Source organism: Camelus bactrianus, chromosome 35, assembly GCF_048773025.1.
Source record: "Camelus bactrianus isolate YW-2024 breed Bactrian camel chromosome 35, ASM4877302v1, whole genome shotgun sequence".
Classification (NCBI taxonomy): Eukaryota; Metazoa; Chordata; class Mammalia; order Artiodactyla; family Camelidae; genus Camelus; species Camelus bactrianus.
Genome location: NC_133573.1, coordinates 23332347 through 23352936, shown reverse-complemented (window position 1 = coordinate 23352936; position 20590 = coordinate 23332347). Strand labels below are relative to the sequence as shown.

General features: G+C 37.2%; 1 protein-coding gene across 4 annotated transcripts in view; it reads left to right on the top strand.

The window, feature by feature from the left end:
* Positions 1-20590, top strand: part of MALRD1 (MAM and LDL receptor class A domain containing 1) — a 438921-nt gene that overhangs the window by 69623 nt on the left and 348708 nt on the right. For all 4 annotated transcript variants that reach the window (XR_012504288.1, XM_074358489.1, XM_045511295.2 and 1 more), the window contains exons 13-15: positions 4223-4396; positions 12905-13025; positions 14909-15007. Coding sequence is in view for 3 of the 4 variants with exons in the window: in XM_074358489.1 (XP_074214590.1) it covers positions 4223-4396; positions 12905-13025; positions 14909-15007 (394 nt within the window). In the remaining variant the exon portion in view is untranslated. The remainder of the gene's footprint in view (positions 1-4222; positions 4397-12904; positions 13026-14908; positions 15008-20590) is intronic.

Below are 20590 nucleotides of genomic sequence, written 5' to 3'. Positions count from 1 at the left end.
AATGGGGTAGGTTCTAGAGGAAGCAGCGGTGTATGGGGGAAAGGTTGAGCAGGTCCTCTCTCCAGTTGTACTGCATCAGAACACATGGAGCTTAATGATTTAGAGGAGAAAAACAGATTATATTTTATTGAAGATTCCAGGCTTCTACTTAAGCTTGTTCATAATAAAAATACTCAGGCAAAAACATGATTATGAGTAGGAGTCATAAGAGTTACTATGGTAATGATGAGGGTGTGTGTTAGTGTGTATGTCTGTGTGTGTGTGTGTACGTGATGAATGATCCCCTCCCCAACATGGACTCATTTCCAGATGAATTTTGAGGCACTACAGATGTCTTAATTTCTTTCTTTTACCTTTGTTTTTTGATTTTTTAAATTATTTTTTTTCTATTTTTATTATTCTAGATGGTGAGGATATAGCAAGTGTAGCAAATACCAGCCAGGGGCCGATGTGAGGGAGAGAAGGCAGGGGTGGCTGAGCATTTAAAGTCCAGCCTAGAAAAGATATGAAAAGTTGACCTAAAAACTCCCTGATAGGGAAGTAATCAGAAAAAAAGACCATGGGAACCCTACTTCAAAATGACACCTGCACCCCAATGTTCATAGCAGCACTGTTTATAGTAGTCAAGACATGAAAACAGCCTAAATGTCTATCAACACATGACTAGATAAAGAAGATGTGGTATATTTATACAATGGAATACTATTCAGCCCTGAAAACAGACAACGTAACGCCATTTACAGGAACATGGATGTCCCTGGAGAATGTCATTGTAAGTGAAGTCAGCCAGAAAGAGAAAAAACTAGCATATGAGATTGCTCATATGTGGAATCTAAAAACAAAGAACATAAATACAAAACAGAAACAGACTCACAGACATAGAATACAAACTTGTGGTTGCCAAGGGGGCGGTGGGTGGGAAGGCACAGACTGGGATTTCAAAATGTAGAATAGATAAACAAGATTATACTGTATAGCACAGGGAAATATATGCAAGATCTTGTGGTAGCTCACAGCGAAAAAAATGTGACAATGAATATATGTATGTTCATGTATAACTGAAAAATTGTGCTCTACACTGGAATTTGACACAACATTGTAAAATGACTATAGCTCCATAAAAAAACGTTAAAAAGAAAAAAAAAGACCATGCAAAAGTGGAGGAAAAAAGCAGAAAATTTGCAGAGTAGAGTTCTGATTGGAGACAAACCAAAATCAAATGAAACAGGGAACAGAGAAATAAGGAAGGTGTCATTTTGAACTTCTTCACAGTGTCCTGTTATGTCCTTCGCAGAATTTGGTCTTGGAGACTGACTCACTAGCAGGTACTAATTGCTGCTAATTACATTCCTTTGTAGAGCTGGCCATTCGTCTGGGAACAGCACAGGACTGTGGAAACTAGAGGGCAAGATTAGTTATCCACCTACTCTCAGTGACTGGTAGTATCAGGGACCTGAAAAGTTGTCCTTTCTTTTTATAGTAAAATGAATGATTTAAGATGAAAAAATATACAAACAATATAAAACCAGAGAATACAGTTAAAAACAATAAAAGAATCTGAGATTCACTTCTCTCTTTCTCCAGTTTGCTGTTAAAGGAACTTCTTTGTTGGAAGCTTCTTTAACCACATGAAATTCTCTTGAACAAAATGATTTCAGGGTCACCCTGTGCATACAACCAGAGTTGTATATATGCAATGCAGTGAAAACATAAAGAGAGATAAAAGCAAGCCTTTAATATTAACATTTTATTTAACCACTTTTTAATGAATCAGGCATGAATCAAGACAGTAATTTCTTTTATAATGATAAGTAGTAAATAGATTTTAAATGCTGGGTGTAATTTTTAACATAAACACTTTGCAGCTTGGTTTAATAGAATTTTCCGTGATGGAAATTTTCCTTTGCTGTGTCCAGTGTGGAAGCCACTATCACATGTAGCGATCACATGTAGTGATCAAGCACTTGAAATGGGCTGTGTTTATAACTGAGAAAGTGAAATGTTCATTTTGTTTAATTTAATTAAAAAGGATATAGATAGCCACACTATTTTCATACTTTTGTCATGATGCACATTATCCTTCACTGTTCCTTTTCACTCTCTCCCGTAAAACTCTGAGGTCCCTAAGGACACCTGATTCCTTATACATTTTATGACACGGAGCAGCTTTCCCCTCTCTCTCTGAAGGTGTATAGACATGTACTTAAGCACTGATGCTGAGAGTCCCACTCATCCCTTCCTTCTTCAATGCCTGTTAACTGAATACCTAGTAAATAGAATTTACCATAATAGGTTCTGTGAGGAATTCAAGACATGCATCGTGATCTTGAGTTCATGGCTTAGGCTTCCAGTACTGGTTTGTGTCACAGTGAGAGCCTCGGATGCTGGCTATCTGAGCGCCTATCTAAAACCACAGCTGTATTAATAACTGTTGTTCAGTGGGCTCACCCTTACCTCACCGATACTCACTTTGAAAAGACTACAGAAGGTTTCTTGGTCTTTACTAAAGACTTCTTAAGTCTCTACATACCAAATCTGCTAAGAAAAAAAAAAAGTAAATTATATATAAGTCCTAAGCTCTTATCCTATTGCATATGGGTCCCCTTGGTATTTACTCTTAATACACTATTAAAATAACTTTGCACTGGTAGGGTACTGAGTGCCAGTTTGACAGCTTGAAATTCTGGGCGGGCATGCACATCTCTTGTACAAGTGGATTTAAAGCTCTGTTTTGCATATTTACCAGCTTGGAACGTAATGAAACTACAGCAGGGATCTAAAATTTAATTGTAGTTGCAGAACATATATCCTCCCTTTCCAAAGAATTTAATTAAACCCTTCCATTTGACTTTAGGTTTCTCGCTCACCTGTCAAGGTCTGAGTTTAGGGGAGCGTGGTAGTAAAATCTAAAATGAAATGGACGACCAGAAAGAATATTTCAATCAGGTGGTGGCAGTTAGGTAAACATTGCAAAAAACGTGCACTGCATTGGAACAGAGAATGATGTTTTGAACAGTTTTTCTCAAGAGCATTTAAAAAAATTATCAACTTTCATCTCCATTGAAGTTGGTACCAACAGTGAAATAAATGGGCAGCCTGTATATGTAATAACAGTGGTCCATGTACAAAATAAACACGTAACGATGAAGGAAAAAAACCAAGAATTTAAAATGTAGTGAAACTGAAAAAGAGTCACTTTGAATCCAAAGAGAATGATTTCATTTCTGAGGGGCCTCATTTCTGAATGAATTATACTGTGTGTGTGTGTGTGTGTGTGTTTGAAACATGCAGTATTAGGACTCTCTATGGCAAAATCAAAAGAAAAAAATTGTTGTGTGTCTAAACTTGCTTTTGTAGGGATTTTGTTGACATATTTTGTGGAGTAGACCATCCAACCACTGAGGGAATTAATTTTCACCTCGCACAGTGCCCAGTTCTTAGTAAACGCTCAGTAAATATTGGTTGAATAAAGGATAGTGCTGAATGCCACATTATAGCTAGTGGTATCGGCACCTAAGATACTCCTTTCTCTTTGTTTCTCTGTGGCTGAGTTAACCTGTCCAGCCTTTAGATTATGTCCTCATTGATGGTGAGTAGGAAGCAGAATGATCAAGGCTCCCTAACCTCCAAATGAATGTTTTCTGACTTGGATTAAACTGTCAATGAGCATTACCATATGCTCTTCCAAGTTCTCTGATGATGTCACAACAGAGAAGGAATTAATTCATTGCAGTTTTATTTTACCTGAGAAGATAATCTTTTTTTTTTTTTTTTTGAGAAAACTTTTCCTTGCCTTGAGATCTTGGGGAGAATGAATAGTAATACATGGTGTTGTAATTTTTGAATCAGATGCAGAATGTGTATCTTTCCAGATTCATAAGGAGCCACAGAGAGGTCTTGGGAAATTTCCATGATGGAGTGGACTGATGTGTGTCCTCAGGCTTGTCTTGGCAGGATGCTCATGTCCCATTTCTTCAGGCATCTCTGTGGCATGTGTTAAAAATACCAGTTAATATAGGTATTTCTTTCCTTACTTTTCTTAAGGAGGGAATACACAGGCTGGCAGAAACTTAGCATTTTCTAGGCCTGCATGTTTGGGAGAGAAGTGAATGAAGGCAAAGATACTTGAAACCAAAGTAGTTGGGGGTATTTTTAATTACAGAAGAGCTACTGGAGACTGGGAAATGGAATATTTATATCATTCAAACACATTTCCCCCCAGGTGCGGTTTTGGTACTATTTGTCTCAGCATTCACATCTCTCGGTTTTCACGAGAACGTCGCTGGATGAGGACTTGCAGAAGCAAGGTGATCTAATCGGAATCTCCGAATCTCAGTGGAGACGAGCAAAAATCGATCTCTTTGCGAAGGCTGGAGAGTCTACACTGCCTTTTCAGGTGAGCACATGAGAAATTAATGCAACTCAGGAGAAGATGCTAATCTTTCCAGACAGTGGTATAACACATAACATCTCATAAATTTATCTGATATCAATAAAGCAAGTGTATTCAGAATCAGGGATGGGTAGAAAGGTTATTCTGACTTGCGGAAGCAAAGCAAAAGTGGAGATAAGACCTGAATAGGATGGCGGAGGGAAGAGTAATTTAGGAGAAAATACTTGTTTTCTTAAGGTGAGGATGGTGGATTACATGAGGTAGTGGAAGAAATCTGAGCTGCACTCTTATTTTAATCCTATTGCCTCATTTTCTGCTGCCCTTCATGTTGAGGATTTTATCACACTTTTATGCCATTTTCTTGGTTAATAATTAAAGAAGGCAACTGTAGCTTGTCCAATGGATGTCCCAGCTTCCACCCTCCTGGACATGAGTCCCTTCTCGATGTTGGAAAAGATGTCGCTTAGAAACTAGATTGGGTGGTGGAATGAACGTGGTCGAAAACTCACTGTCTTTAGAGTAGCTAGTCTGAGTTCTGATCTCTGCTCAACCCATAGGTTGCTAAGTGATTGCATAAATTGTATCTTTGACCTTCAAATTTCCCAGTCTGTGAAAACCACGGTGATAATAGAAACCATACTTGAGGGGAATCTGAGTGATAAAGAGAATGTAGCTAAATTGGTAGCTCTGAAGACAGGCTCTGGAGCCTGGCAGGAAAGTTGCTTTATCCTTCGGTGCTTCCAATTCTTCCTCTGTAAATGGGGACATGAAGGTAAGGTCATTGTTGGGGTGTTAGGAGCTTCTGAAAAATAACGCATCTCATCTGGTCCTCATTTCCGAACCAACTGAGATAAATACAATGGATGGAGAGCAAAATATTTTGGAGAAGATGCCTTTAGAATCTGCAGGCATGTATTAAAAAAAAAGTTTTTTTAATAGAAGTATAGTCAGTTACAATGTGTCAGTTTCTGGTGTACAGCCTAATGTCCCAGTCATGTATATATATATATATACACATAGATTTGTTTTCATACTCCTTTTCATGAAAGGTTATTATAAGATAGTGAATGTAGTTCCCTGTGCTATACAGAAGAAATTTGTTTTTAATCTATTTTTATATACAGTGGTTAACATTTGCAAATCTCAAACTCCCAAATTTATCCCTTCCTACCCTCTTTCCCCTGGTAACCATAAGATTGTTTACTTTGTCTGCAAGTCTGTTTCTGTTTTGTAGATGAGTTCATTTGTGTCCTCTTTTTTTTTTCTTCTTTTATTTATTTTAAGATTCCACATATTAGTTATATTGTATGGTATTATTCTTTCTCTTTCTGGCTTACTTCACTTAGAATGACAATCTTCACGTCCATCCATGTTATTACAAATGGCATTATTTCATTCTTTTTTATGGCTGAGTAGTATTCCATTGTATAAATATACCACCACTTTTTTATCCAGTCATCTGTTGATGGACATTTAGGTTGCTTCCATGTCTTGGCTGTTGTAAATAGTGTGCAGGCAGGTATTTGAACCACACACACCCCCCCCGCCCCAGAGAACAGCTGACTCTGCTAGAGAATACAGGACTCACACTTCGGGGAAACCTTTCACTGTGAGTGACTGTGGTCCATCAGTGTACGTTTCTCAGGTGTAACTGGGGTCCCACTCTGGTGGGGGGTGTTGATAATGGAGGTGGTGGCTGTGTGAAGGCAGGAGGTATAAGGGAAACCTCTGCACCTTCCCCTCAGTCGTGCACTGAACCTAACACTGCTCTCAAAGTCTTAATAAAAAACCAGAAAACCCCAGGATGTCCTTTGTTAGAACCGACTATGAGAAATAGGCGTTGAAACTCGTGCTGTTCCTTTCTCGGGCCCATTAACCTGTCACTATGATTGAAGAATTTCAGCACAGTGTAGTTTTCTTTCTCTTCCATGTTTCTTCTTTGGGGATCTTGGTCTTGCTTTGTTTTGCAGGGCAGACCGAGACTGCTCTCATTCGCTGGGGGCGTATTAACTGGTTTGTACACTGACCGGTGGTTTGGTGGGATTTCATAATTTGGCGGCCTCGACTTGGTGATGTTTTCTTGAACAGCTCGGCTCTGCTGCTCTGCTCTCTCCCTTCACCCACCTTTGCGGTTGATTAGCTCCACATGTTGGCTTTTCTCTTTCATACTGGGGGCTCCCAGTTGGCACCAGTCAGCCTGTGCTTCATTGTTCTGACCTTCAAGGGGATTGAATGGTCCTGGGTTCTAGCTAAGCCTCAGCCATGTTTGATTCACCCCTGAGATGGTAAGGAGTTTACTCTGCACCTGTGTTCCGTCATCCGTAATCCTAACGCTTGGCTGAAGTACATGCTCATTTTAGAAACCACAGTTGACTACAAAGAAAAATAAAAACTATTCTCCCAGGTTTTGCCATCCAGAAAGCTGCTGCAGGTCCACAGCCTCTAACCAGCAATTTGGAAAACAATGAGCTTCTGAAAAACAAGTTTAGAGGCAAAATTTAAACTGACCAGAACCAGGGGTAGGCAGTTCCTTTAGTGATGGTGAGCCGATTACAGAGTGCGGCCCCCAGTCTCTCGGAGGGGAGCATGTAAGACACACGATACATTTTAGATGAACGTTTTCATCTCTGAACTTTTCAAGTTTCAAAACCCAGCTGGACCTAACGACTTTGGATAAGGACTTGCGGACCTGTGTCAACATTCTGGTGGGAATCAGTGTAGGTTTTATGCACAGATACACACACACAAGATCTATAAATACACACAGATGCACACAGTATTATTTACTATATTGGTATAACATATATTATTAACTATTTCAAACACTAGAAGATACAGAGAGAGGCAAACACCCATGTCCTCACAACTCAGAATTAACTAATATGAACATTTTGTTTGCTTCTGTGGTTTATGTTTATCTCTAATGATACAGATTTTGTCCTCTACAGGAAACAAAAATGCTAATATTATATTTCTTTAAGTGTCTTTTCAAAACTATGGAAACATGCAGATTCTAGCTCGGTGCAAATCTACTTCATTCTTTTATCAACAAAACAGAAAAGATATTACAACTACCAACCGTCAGTCTAGCTCTTAAATATTCAAATACTTAACATTTATCTTCTTGGAAACAGGCTCCTTTGACACTTTACATTTAGGGGACTGAATCATTTAAGGGTGACCTTAGTCATTGCCTGGCCATCAGTTCAGTGTGACTAAACTCTGATCCTATTTATATGACATCGCCCAGTCCAGTCCAAACACTGGAAAGGAGAGAGGCTTTGGACTGTGTGACCACTGTGATTTCTGTGTTCTCTTGTAGCCATGAAAGTCACGCTCAGTGTGGTCCTTCTGGTGTCTCTTGTACACAGGACCACAGAATGCAAATTGCTCTGAGTTCCTTAGGAAATAAGCATCTCTGGTTAGATAGGGCTCTCGTTCTTCCTTGTGGAAAAGGACGAGGCTTCCTGTTTATTCTGTAAGGACAGCAAATTGATGACATTTCAATACTCTCTCCATTTCCTGTGCAGTTTTTATTAGAAGCCTGTAAGTCGAATAGTTAATAGTAATTTTTTGTTCTGTCTTAAGTTGGTCTGCTCATTTTATATGTTCAGGTTTTACCTGTTTATTCATGGAATTTACAATTTCTTTTTTTTTTGTTTCCAACTGCTCTTAGTTTTAATATCTGGACGTGGTACTTTTCCGAATACTGTCCATTGATTTCTAGTTGATCCGCTGTCTTTGAGTTTGCTACTGGAACATAATTGCATCATATTTTAGATTTCATCTTAAAATGACCCTCTTGCAAAATTCCCCACAGTGACTGATACCACGTTCACTTTTTATCAGAGTCAATGATGCAAATCAATAACCATTTCCTGACATTATTTGAAGATTCAGTGAAGGGTGCGATTTATAACATGAAGTAAAAGCGGGTCTGGTCTCAGTAAAGTTGCTCGGTCCTCGGTCTTCTTAATCAGGGGCTTCGTTAAATCTTGTTTGGCCAGGTAGCTCTGTCTGCAGCATCTGCTAAAGACCACTTATCTCTTTATTTCATTATTGTGATACAGGGCAGCATCATCTATCATGGCTCAGGTTACACATTTTTCTCAATAGGTATGTGACCTTCAGCCAATAGCTTCAACTCTCTAAGCTTCTGTTTCCTTTGCTTTAAAAGGTGGATGAAAGTAGCACCATGTCCACAGGGTTAAGACAAGTAAGCCTGCCTGGTGCGTAGTTAGTGCTGCGTGAAAGTCTGCTGTCAATTTTAGTATTAATACCACCATCATTCTTCAAAAATCACTCTCATCCAATTTTTACTTCTTATATTCCTATTGTCTCCATTTCCTCTTAGATCCATATTTATTCATTCTTCCCATTTTATAAAGCAAGATATCAAAGAACCAAAATTTTAGCCGAGTATTTCTTTGGAAAAGCTTCTCTCGGTTTTGCAGGTGTGAAAAGTAGTCACTTGATTGTAAACAATATTCACAAGTTGCTGTGGTTCCTGAAAGCAAAAACGAGAAGTGATTTTGCTCCCTCAGGAAGTAATATAATGTGCTAATTCAACATCATTGAATAAAACAAAAATCAGCAAGATCCTGAAAAGTACTTTTAGAAGGGAAGGGTATCTGTGTATAATTCGAAATTGGAATTCTCAGAATACCTTGAGAATCTTATAAAATGAGGTCTCCACTCTTCCTTTATCTGTGGTTTAAAACATCCCTTCTAAGTAACCTCTCGCTCACTTACTGATTATCAATTGATACCGTAGCTCCCAGAGGAAGTGCCGTGGGTGGCAAATCAAAAGATCAGCTTGGTGAAAACAAGCAGTGCAGAACAGGAGGAATTAAGATGATTTTGGAATCATCAGGTGATACTGTTTACACATGTAAGATACATTCTTTTTTAATTCCCATAACATTTTTCTCTGTTTAAACTTGGAGGATTTTAATTCATGGTCGAATTATAATTGTTTATTAAATAGCCCTGGGTTTAATTATACAGAAGTAAGCAAGCAAAGGTGTAGATGACCTAATGCCATCTTTATTTTGCTTCGGAAGTTGTTTTGTACTTAACATTTTAGTGTGAGTATCTGAAAGAGCCTGTAGGTTTTCTTTGGACAAAATGATGTATCCATATTTTAAAGACCTATCCCATAGTTCAGCCATCCCACAGCCCACCCACTCCATTCACAGAACAGGAGCAAGTACCTCTCTAGGGGTATAGAAGTGCCCCACACATTCTGTCTCTTCTCCAGCTTTTCTTTGAGCAGTGCGGTTCTTCAAACATGGCTGCCACGAAATGCCTGTCTAATGAGTCTGAAGAATTAAACATCTGTATTTTAGTTAACTGCAATGTAGGATGTATTATAATAATGAATAAAAGGAAAAATCTTTCCCAATTAAAACTGTCCAAATACATTACAATAACCTAATGATGCTAAGTGTAATTTATTTCTCAATGACAATGCTTGTAAATATTTCATCAGCATCTTTCTTTAAAACCTGTTACTATTTTCTGCCCCTTGTATGAAGGCCAAACTTCTTGGCCAAGACTCTGCAGAAACTAGCTCTAATCAGAGTTTAAAAAATTGTAAATATTGTATGCATCTCATAATAAAATACCAAAAATTTCCGATAAAGCAATAGTCCTTGACCTTCCATCATAGTCTTTATCCATTGGACGACAATAAACATTAGTTTATTTTCACTTCTAGACTTTTTTCTATTTAATTATTATGTATGTGTGTACCTCCTGTATCTAGAAATCTAAATCACTGTGTGTTTTTAGCCTAAGTAGTATCATGCTATAAATTTTTTCCTGTAATTCAATTTTTTACTCTGAAACTCATGTTGAAGTTTTTTCCATGTTAGTACATAGAGATAGATTTTTTTTTTAACTGGCTTATTAGTCCGTGGCCTATGTCACCATTTATTTATTAATTCACATCTAAGTCGTTCTGATTCATTTGCTATGGAAACCGGCGTTGAAGTGAGCATCCTGCCCAGGCCTGCGTGTGTGTGTTCCTGTGAGTGTCTCTCTAGGGTGAACCCTGAGGTGTGGGCTCAATTTTTGTGGGCTGTGCTGTTTATCCTTTGAATAAATGCCATCAAATTGCTCTCCAGTTGGGTTGCATCTGTTCATGCAATCAGTCCTGTCCATCTGTTATTCAGTTCATTTATTCTCTTAACAAATATTTAGGCAATAATTCATTTAGGCAAAAAAAAAAAAAAATCCTGTACTCCTAATACAGGGGAGGAAGCAGTTTTCCTTGACCGTGTTAGGGTCCCTGGCTGGGTCTCAAAATTAAACCGACAAAGCAGAGTAACAGGAGAAAAGTGTATAAAGTTATTTTATGTTTGTTTTACCTGACGTGGGAGCCTTCGTAAGGAAATGAAGACCTGAGGAAGTAGTTAAAGCTGGGTGTTTTTATACTGGATTTGAAAAAGACTGGACAGTTGTAGAAAGCTAAGATACCACATGTGGTAAACCAGGGGAAACTTAGCAAGGTCTGTTTGTTCACGTTCTCCCCTGTGTCCTTTTGTCTCCGGCAAGGAGGATATCCTGGCCTAGGGAGGCCACCTCTCACGCGAGGGTGTGATGATCTGCTTTGGAGGAATGTCAGAAAGTACATCCCTCCTCACATGCCATTTCTCAAGTTCATTCACTATGCACAGAGGTGCCGTATTTGGGGGTAGCATGTCCTGCACGCCATCATCCTACAACCCCCTTTTTTCTCACTTTCACACCTCCTTGCTTTTGCCTGTTACGTTACCAGTTTCTCAAAGTAACAGTCTTAGGCAGCAGTTAAAGCTGAAGTTTACTGTTACCTCTTTACTAAATGTTTTTATCAAATTCTGTCTTAAATTTTTGGCAGGAATAATGGAAGTGCTTTTCTTTGATTCTCACAGCATCTTATACAAATCTCTTATATAGCTCTTACGGTGTAGTTTAGTTGTTAATGTATCATGTCAAGTAAACTGTGAGATCTTTAAGATCCGAGATCCTTATAGCCCTGGTAACATGGATATCTTACTAGCTGTGTCCTGGACTGGTCCTGCTACGTGTCCTTAAGACCCTGGACATAATTTCTTCCTTCTCTCCCTCCCCCTCCTCTCTCTTTCCTTTTCCTTCCTTCCGAATAACAACATAATAATGTGAGTGATTAACAAGGGAAAACAAATTATATCAGTCATTATTCACAGTGTTAGAATAAATTAAACATAAATAGATGCCTCCAAGTACTTTAGCATATGAATGCTATTAACCACTGTATGTGGTTATTTACCTCACTGAGTAGATTTCTGCATATGTATATATAATATGTATAATAAGTATTTAAATATTCTGATATGGCAATGAATCATTGCCTCCGGCAGACCCATTATAAATGAATTCATATCTCAATTAAATTGAGTTGTAAACCACGCAGTTGATTACCCCAAAGAGCTCATTTTAAATGCATATGACTCTTAATGGCTCCAGTGGGAAGACGGCCCTTCAGCAGTGATGAATGTTACAACTTCTAATTGGAACGAGGTTACCTAAGATGTTAAGGTTGCGTAAGATGCTGTCAAAGCAGTTATGACTTTATAAATTCCTAATTTGAATGTTCTGGTCAAAACAATTTTCTAAAATTAGATTGGAAGATTGGGACACATGCAAATGGACTTCTCTAACACAAAGGAATATGATTGTAAGACATTTACTTTTGTTAAAAAATGATTAAAGAAGACAATTGAGATGATATAAATGAGGTTTATTCAATGCATCATGCAGCAAGCAGCCCCTGTTTGGAGAACTTCAAAATGGGGTGGAAGGCAGGAGGCTTTGTAGGATAAAGAATAAAGAATGAGGAAGAGAAAAACAGAAAATACCGAATCGGCTGGGGCCACATAGCCAATCTTGTTTGGTGTGAGAAGGAACAAGGAAATAAATACAGAGCCTAGGGTTGGCTTGAAGTTTGGGGGTTGACTGACTGAATATACTGCATTTCTGGTCAAGGGAGCATTTATTTATTATTATTATTATTATTATTATCTTTTATTGAAGTACCATCAGTTACAATGTGTCAATTTCTGGGGCACAGCACAGTGTCCCAGTCAGGCACATACGTACATAGATACATTTTCATATACTTTTTCATTAAAGATTATTATGAGATATTGAATATAGTTCCCTGTGCTATACAGAAGTTTATTTTTTTTTATCTATTTTTATTATGTATAATGGTTAACATTTGCAAATCTTAAACACCCAAATTTATCCCTCCCCACCCCCTTTCCCTGGTAACCATAAGGTTGTTTACTGTGTCTGTGGGTCTGTCTGTTTTGTAGATGAGTTCATTTGTATCCTTTCAAGGGAGCATTTAAAGGGACATGCAAGTTATCCAAGTTTTTGTTTACTGACGTAGAGCCCAGGACAGAAGTGGCTTTATCTTTGGCCTAGAACGTTATTTCAACACTTCTGTAGTATATTTTTTAATAACTTACCTTTCTGTAATTATAGTTGATCTTAGAAGCTACTGTTTTATCGCCAAATGCTACCGTTGCTCTTGACGACATCAGTTTATCCCGGGAATGTGAAATTTCATACAAGCGCCTTCCAAGTAGCAGCGTCCAGAGGAAAGGTAAGTTTTTTTTCTTGTGGTTGTGGCAATATTGAACAGTGAAATAATCAGTTCTTGATATCCAAATATAAACTATATTTCAATCTTTCAATAAGGTCGTTCACTAACTACACTAATACCTCATACCAGGGTGTGGATTGTGTCACTTGTCCTTGAAAACTAAAACATGTTTTGTTTTGTTTTGTTTTTAAAAAAGGTAAAAAATATGATATATCACAGTCCAGGTGTTAGACTGTCTTTCAATAACTTTCTACATGTGTGGCTAGAACTGTCATATACAGATTTTTTAAATTACAAAAATTATGAAAGAAGTTAAAAATGTTTTGCATGTTTTAAAAACACCTCTTTAGAAATTCAGTTCTACTTCAATTTTGTTTGGCACTTCAAGCAAATAGATAACTAAAGTCATGTTTCAGGATCACCCAGGAGTTCAAAAAAATTGTGCTTGGAAAAGTGACTTAAGGCCAATGAAGAATTTCACATTTGATCCTAAAATTCTGTGTTTAAATTTGAAACAGCCTTTTCAAGAAACAGATGTAGTTGGACTAATTGTTTCGCTAAATATTTTGTAGAGAATTTCAATTAAGAGATGGGTATATTGTCTTAAAAGTGGATCCCAAATAGTTAAATGGGCATTTTTCAAAATCTAACCACTGGGTTCTGAGAGGATGCTGAAATGGTATACATTGTGTCTGCAGTTACTTTGTTAGCTTACACTAATTGATGTTTCTCTCTGACACCCCCACAATCAGGTCTCAATTAACAAATAGGAATAAATATTAAAAAATGTCACTTGAAACCTGTCACACTTCATTTTTCTTAATTTCTTTATGTGAAAAACAATTAGTTGTGGAAAACAGGCATGTCATACCTCCTGAAGTTACATTTCCTTAAACAAATTTAGTGAGAGGAGAAGTTACATTCTTAACAGGAGCTAAATCAAGGGTGTGATATAGGAGAAACAATTCTGAATTGAGACCTGAGCTAAAGAATTTTTAATTAAAGGCCCTTTTTAAAAGATTTTTCATTGGTGAGGCTGTCTGTTCTATGTGCTGACTGTATATTGTGTTAACATGCATTTATAGGATTCAGAACGTGTGTCCTGAATTTATAATAAACCTTTCTAAGCTGTGTGTGTGGTTTTGATAGACATTAAAGAATGCAAAGCAGCAGATTTAACCATTAATGAGTTTCGGAGGGTTAACCAGAATTACCTTATTTCTGTTATTTAATTAAACATTTTCCTTCTCCTAATCAAATACTGGATCACCAGAATTGGAATAGCAGGAAGGCATTAAACTTGACATTGAAGAGAATGTTTCTAGAAGCTGAAGTGTGGTTAAAAGTTTTAAGTTATCACTAAAATTAACCTCAGCAGAAGTCTCTGTGAATACTTGATCTCACAGAGAATTCTTTTCACAAATTAACTCAAAACTCATTTATGTGTGCTTCTCTCCAAACAGTAGCTTAGTTGATTAGAACATAATTCTCATTAGGCCAAAATTATATGCATTATTCCTGAAAGGCCAATGGTTTTACACAATGAAGAAAAAAAAAACTTTCCTACTGATTTTGCAAGTCTATCTAACAGGCAGCTATAGGATCTCCTTCATGGAATTTAGTATTACTACTGGGCAGGAGTTTAGGGATGGGGGGGGGGGAAGAGGAGTTTAAAAATGTGCCACATCTTATGACTGTGAATTATGTTGTTTGTGGGGCAGAATGCCCAGAGATTTACTGAGACTCTGTGCTTGAATTAAAACTTTAAAGTTCCTCATCTTCAGCATATTAAAAAACTAGTGTTCATGAAATGATTAGGCATTCCATTTATTTGTTGGAGAAGAAGATGTTATAAAACGTGTCTCCATCTCTTAATTTTGAAGCTGGATTTGTGACCCATGAGGACGCAGGCTGTATGTCATCCAGCAAGGTCTGTGATTTTACACCTGACTGCCCTGATGGAGCAGATGAAGCCAGCTGTGGTGAGTGGCAGTCCTGACTCACTCCGCTAAGATCTGTGTGTACGTGTGTGCTCTCTGTTTGCAGTGTGTACTACTTAAGTTGTCTGATGAAGAATGTTTCTTTTTTTGGTTGTTCCAATTTTTATTGAATTTTAATTTTTATTGTGGTATAATTGACATATATCATTGTATTGATTTCAGACATACAACATACTGATCTGATATTTATCTATAATGCAAAATAATCACCACAGTAAGTCTAGTTAACACTCATCACCATACATAGTTATACAAATTTTTTTCCCTTGTGATGAGAACTTTTAAGATTTGCTCTTATCAACTTTCAAATACGCAATATTGCATTATTAACTATAATTGCCATGCTCTACATTATATCTTCATGACTTATTTTATAACTGGAAGTTTGTGCCTTTTGACCCCCTTTGCTCATTTTGCCTACTCCCATCCCCCAATTCCCTGCCCTTGGCAATCACCAATCTGTTTCCTGAACTAGGACCTTGGTTTTTGTTGTTGTTGTTTGTTTTTTAGATTTCACATATAAGTGAAATCTTACGGTATTTATCTTCACTGTCAGACTTACTTCACTTAGTATAATGCCCTTAGGATCCATCCATGTTACCCAAAACGGCCAAAGATTCCCTTCTTTTTTATGGCTGAATATTATTCCATTGTGTATATGTACCACGTTTTCTTTATTCATCCATCAGTGGAAACGTGGGTTTTTTCTGTATCTTGGTTACTGTAAATAATGCTGCAGTGAACATGGGAGTGCATGTATCCTTTCAAATTATTAGTGGTTTTGTTGTCTTCAGATAAATTTCCATCTTTTGTGTTCCATGGACTCAGTTCTGGTGTAGGGAGGGGTGCTCCCAACACCAAGCCATGCTCAGGATACCAGCTGGGTGTCCTGCAGTTCAACCCAGTTCTGGCACTGTCTACCCAGAGATTCTGCCAGCTTCCACAGGTTAACGGTTCAGTCCTATGACACTGCCTTGTCCCCCCTCATCTGCTGTACTTCGGACGACAGTCACAAGCCCAGGTTGTTACTGTGCATCTGACTGACTGACTGACAACAAATCAGAAAAGTTCATGCCAGAGCGATTGTGTATCTGCGTTCCTGTTGACATTTATGAAAAATCTTTGGTAAATAATCTGTGTACTTTCATTTAAGAGAATGTTTAAAATTATGCAGATAGCTCTCAAGCCCAATTTGGCATCAGTAAGGCAAGTCCTAATAGGGTTTGGGGGTTTGCGTGGGAGGCAGAGAGGAGAGTCAGGGCCAGGAGTGCTCAGACATTCACAGTGCTCTGGGAAGTCCACTTCCCCCGCACAGGTTATTGAAATCAGTATGCCACTGGCAACATTTTTAAGGACATCTCTTTAGTTTTCTTAGATTAAAAGTGTTGTTTCCAATTACTTCTTTAGGATAGATTCTTAAAAAGTAGAAGTTTTGGTTTAAGTGGTTATTTAATGACACTTGGTGCATTTTGCCAATTTTGGGGGATCAAATTATGTTAATAAACAGCTAAGTCAGCAACTTAGATGGGTTCCAGTTTCGTTGTGCTAGGAGTTCGTTTTGAAATTTGCTTTAACTTCTCTCATGGTCATGAAGATACTATTCAGAAGTTCCCATTTTTGTGAACAAATACTTAGTTTTTCTTGAAGACTAAAATAAGTGATAATACTTTACATAGAACTTGGCTGTAGTTCTCAAAAATAACTTATATATTATGAAGTGAAGATTTCAAGTGTCAGATAGTATCAGCGATATGCTTTGTCATGTCCGCACTGGGTAAACAGGGTATATGTATATGTATAAATTATTCTAATCTATAACACATAATTAAATGAGAAAGGCACATTCTTTTTCAACAACTCTGTGTTATAAAGATATTTAAATATTCCCAAACATTTTCTGAGCACTGTAATTTATTTCTGCCTAAAAACTGGTTCGTTGGAAGTGCATATGCTTTTTTTCCCTAAAAATAGACCTCCACAATTTCTCATTTTCTGCTTTACTCTCTGCTCATGGGGAAGACCACATTCAGACATACATCAATACTTAGTATTTGAATTCAGTAAAGTCTAAGCAAAGACAGGTTGAATAGTATAGGAAAAAGGAGTGATTTGCTATTTTTCTGATTTACTTTTTCAAACTTAAATACTGGTTATTTTTCCTGAATGACTGCATCTGCTAAATGTGCAAATCTGAGCATTAAACACAGGCATTTCCACTGCTGAGGGGAGAGTGTGTGTTGATGCTTTGAAAGCCGTCTCTGTGTGTTTTTACTAACACACTACCTTCTAGTGGTAATTGTCTTCTGCATTGAGACTTACAAAGTCCTTTCATCGTATAAATGCATTGGGAGAAAGCTTGAATTTTCCGTAGTTGTGTTTCTTCTGCTCTGTATTTATTGAGAGAGTGTGTGTGTGTGTGCACGCGCATGTGTGAGAGCAAACAATCTAATTAGGGCTATGCTTTTTTCTGCTTATTTTCTAAAACAAGATGTTTTTGAGAAGGTTTTTTTTTTTTTTTGTGAGACTGAACATATTTAAACTTAATTATAGAATTAAAGGCTTCCTAAGATGCACGGCTCTGTGTAACCACAAATTGCTTATTTTAATAAAAGATGGGGAAATAAGCTGCTATTTTGTGTTTTATATCTTAGGCTCTTTCCTGTAGGCCTGACTGCAAGAGAAAAAGTTGTCTCAAAATAAACCTAAACTTGCAAATTATTTAGCAACTTTGTTTTTCATTAAATGTGTATCAATGCGTAAGTCCTTGCAGGAAGAAGGCTATCTTGCTGTTTTTTCTTAGTAAGCTGGATTCTCATTCTTTTCTTCCTGTTATCCTCAAGTTACAATTTAGACACTGTTTCCACTGCAAAAAAGCTCCCAAAAACAAAAACAAAAAACCTCCCTAGACAGAGATAATTGTAAAATACTGGAATGGGAAGTTGTTCCTGGTGAAGGCTCGTCATTTCTGTGACATCAAACCACGAAGTGGAGAAAAAGTCTATTCATTCTTATTTATGGAGACAGTAATCACTAGGGGGAAAAAAGAAAAATGTTGCTGTAGACAAGTAACATTTGGTAAATAACCCATGATGTTTTGATCAGTCTTACCTGCAGATAATTCTGTTGTCAGATTAGAGAAATTCAGAACAGTGGAGATAAAATAATAAAATAGGTGATAGAGTAGATAATAAATGTCAGGTGAAAACTCTATTGATAATAAAAATCTATTGAGAAAAAAAATCAAAATAAAAAAATAGAAATCTATGTGAGAATAAAAATTTAATAAGAAAGTCTTTTCCTATGATTATTTAAGATTAAATTTCAATAAATTGCATTATTAAGTGTATCTATGGAGAGATTTTGTGTGTGTCATTACTTTGAGCTTATATGGATTTCCTTTTTCAGCAGGATCACTGTTCTTCACTCTGAGTTATAAACCAGAAGTAAATGTGGCTCGCTTGTAGACACAACCTACTCCAGTCCCTGTCTTTTCTCTCTCCTCTTCTACTCTTGTCCCCTTTGTTTCTGTTTCCACGTTAGTGATGTTTGTGGTAAGAAGTATAAGGAGATGTAATGATCCTCCGTGTTCAGCACCAAGTTCCCTTAGCACCTTGCCCTGCACAACTTTACCACGGGATAGTGAAATTTACATTTTCTTCCATTGTCAATGTAACTCCTGTCTTTGGGGGTATAGATTTAAAGACACCTGAAAGATTGTATGATAATAATATAAATTCTGTTACACATGTACAAGGCACTTATTTTGTATCTGACATTGTTTGACATGTGTTTATATGTATTGACTAATTTAGAGCTAAGAAAAGAAAGGCACACGGGGAATGAATACAGTGGCCCTTCCTCCGGTCATGGTCACAGTTCAGTAGAGGTAGAGATGGGAGTGCAAACTGGATCTCAGGGCTGATTCTCATTTTACCTGCTGAGTCTCCCAGGGAGATTAAATTTGTAAGGTTGTCAAAGAATGCCTTCACCGCTTATAAGAAAAGCTTTAAAACAGACTAGTTATCTCCTAATGCCCGGTGCCTGTTGTTTTAAGAGTGAGCATTTCCAACACTTTGTTAGGTGTATATGGTAAACACCAAAAGGAGTTTTTACTTGAGGGCAAAAGCAAGCTAGTGAGACAGCCTCAACATATGTGCATAAAAAAAACCATGATAATTTATTGCCACTCAAATCTGGTTAATAAATTATAATGCAGATGTCCAGTTATTCCAGTATTGTTTGCTGAAAAGACTATTTTTCTTCATTGTATTGTCTGCTCCTTTGTCAAGTCAAGATCAGTTGACTATATTTATGTGGCTTGCATTACACTTTAAAGGGAAGTGATAGAGTTTGAGTAGGTAGGTAAAAGTAAGTGGCAGATTACAAATGGAAGAAATGGGACTGTGGTTTAGGCATTAGAATGTTGAGGAGGAAAGTATTCTTGATCTACTAAAGAAACTGAAGTAATAATTGTAGCTTGAGCGTAATGGCTAGAGAAGCACAAAGATTGTTGGGAACCAGATTAATCATGTTAAAGATTTTTAGAAAATTTTATTAAAAAAATTTTTTTTCGTTGGGGGGAGGTAATTAGGTTTACTTATTTATTTATTTTTTAATGGAGATGCTGGGGATAGAACCCAGGACTAGGTGCATGCTAAGCATGTGCTCTACCACTGAGCAGTACCCTCTCCCCATGTTAAAGAGTTTGGATATCATACTAAATAGTAGGCAAGCCATGTAAGGATGTCTAAGCAGTTACATGATCAGTTTTGAATTTTTAAGATCTTTACATTTTTACACTCTGGTGGCAGTGTGAAGAATGAATTGAAAGAGAGAGTGTGGAAGTAATGGTTTCAGTTGGAAGAATTTTCAGACTGAAGATGAGACATGATCATGGACTGAACTGATAGGAAGAGATATGTCATAATAAAAATTTATGAGATAGAATAAGGAAACACTTGATGATTGAATTTGAAAGAAAGGGAAAAGGAGTGTTTTAAGTAATACTAATTTTTATCTGGAGTCCTTAAATATAGACTGAGTGAGAGAGGGGATGTCGGGTTGAGGGAGGAGATCATGATGGTCTGTAATTTGGACAATTCTGGCACTAACAAGAGGGCAGTAACTTGGAGAAGTAGTTACTGGGTTATTTTTATTGACTTAAGATAATTTGAAGCTTTGATAGTGACGAGTTTACCACAGAGAGGGTGTAGGTAAGATCCATTGTTTTAAACTGAAACTGTAGTATGGTGACAGCATTTGAAGTTTTCCATTCCAGATCAAGTAGGATATTTAATTACCTTTCCTTTGAGAGGCAATTAAGTATAAATATAAATAAGGAAAAATAAAAGGTCCAGTATTGAACCTAAGGAGAAACACACAATTAGGGAACTATGACAAAAGAAACCTAGTAAAAAAAATTAGGAGTGGATGGGCTGCTATGTACGCTTGTATTGGGGTAGCAGCTAAGTAGGCCTAACTTTGTAATCTAATCAAGAATTTGGGGGAAAATGAGAAATGAGAAAATTTTGTTTTGGAAAAAGGAAGGTCACTGATGCTTGTAAC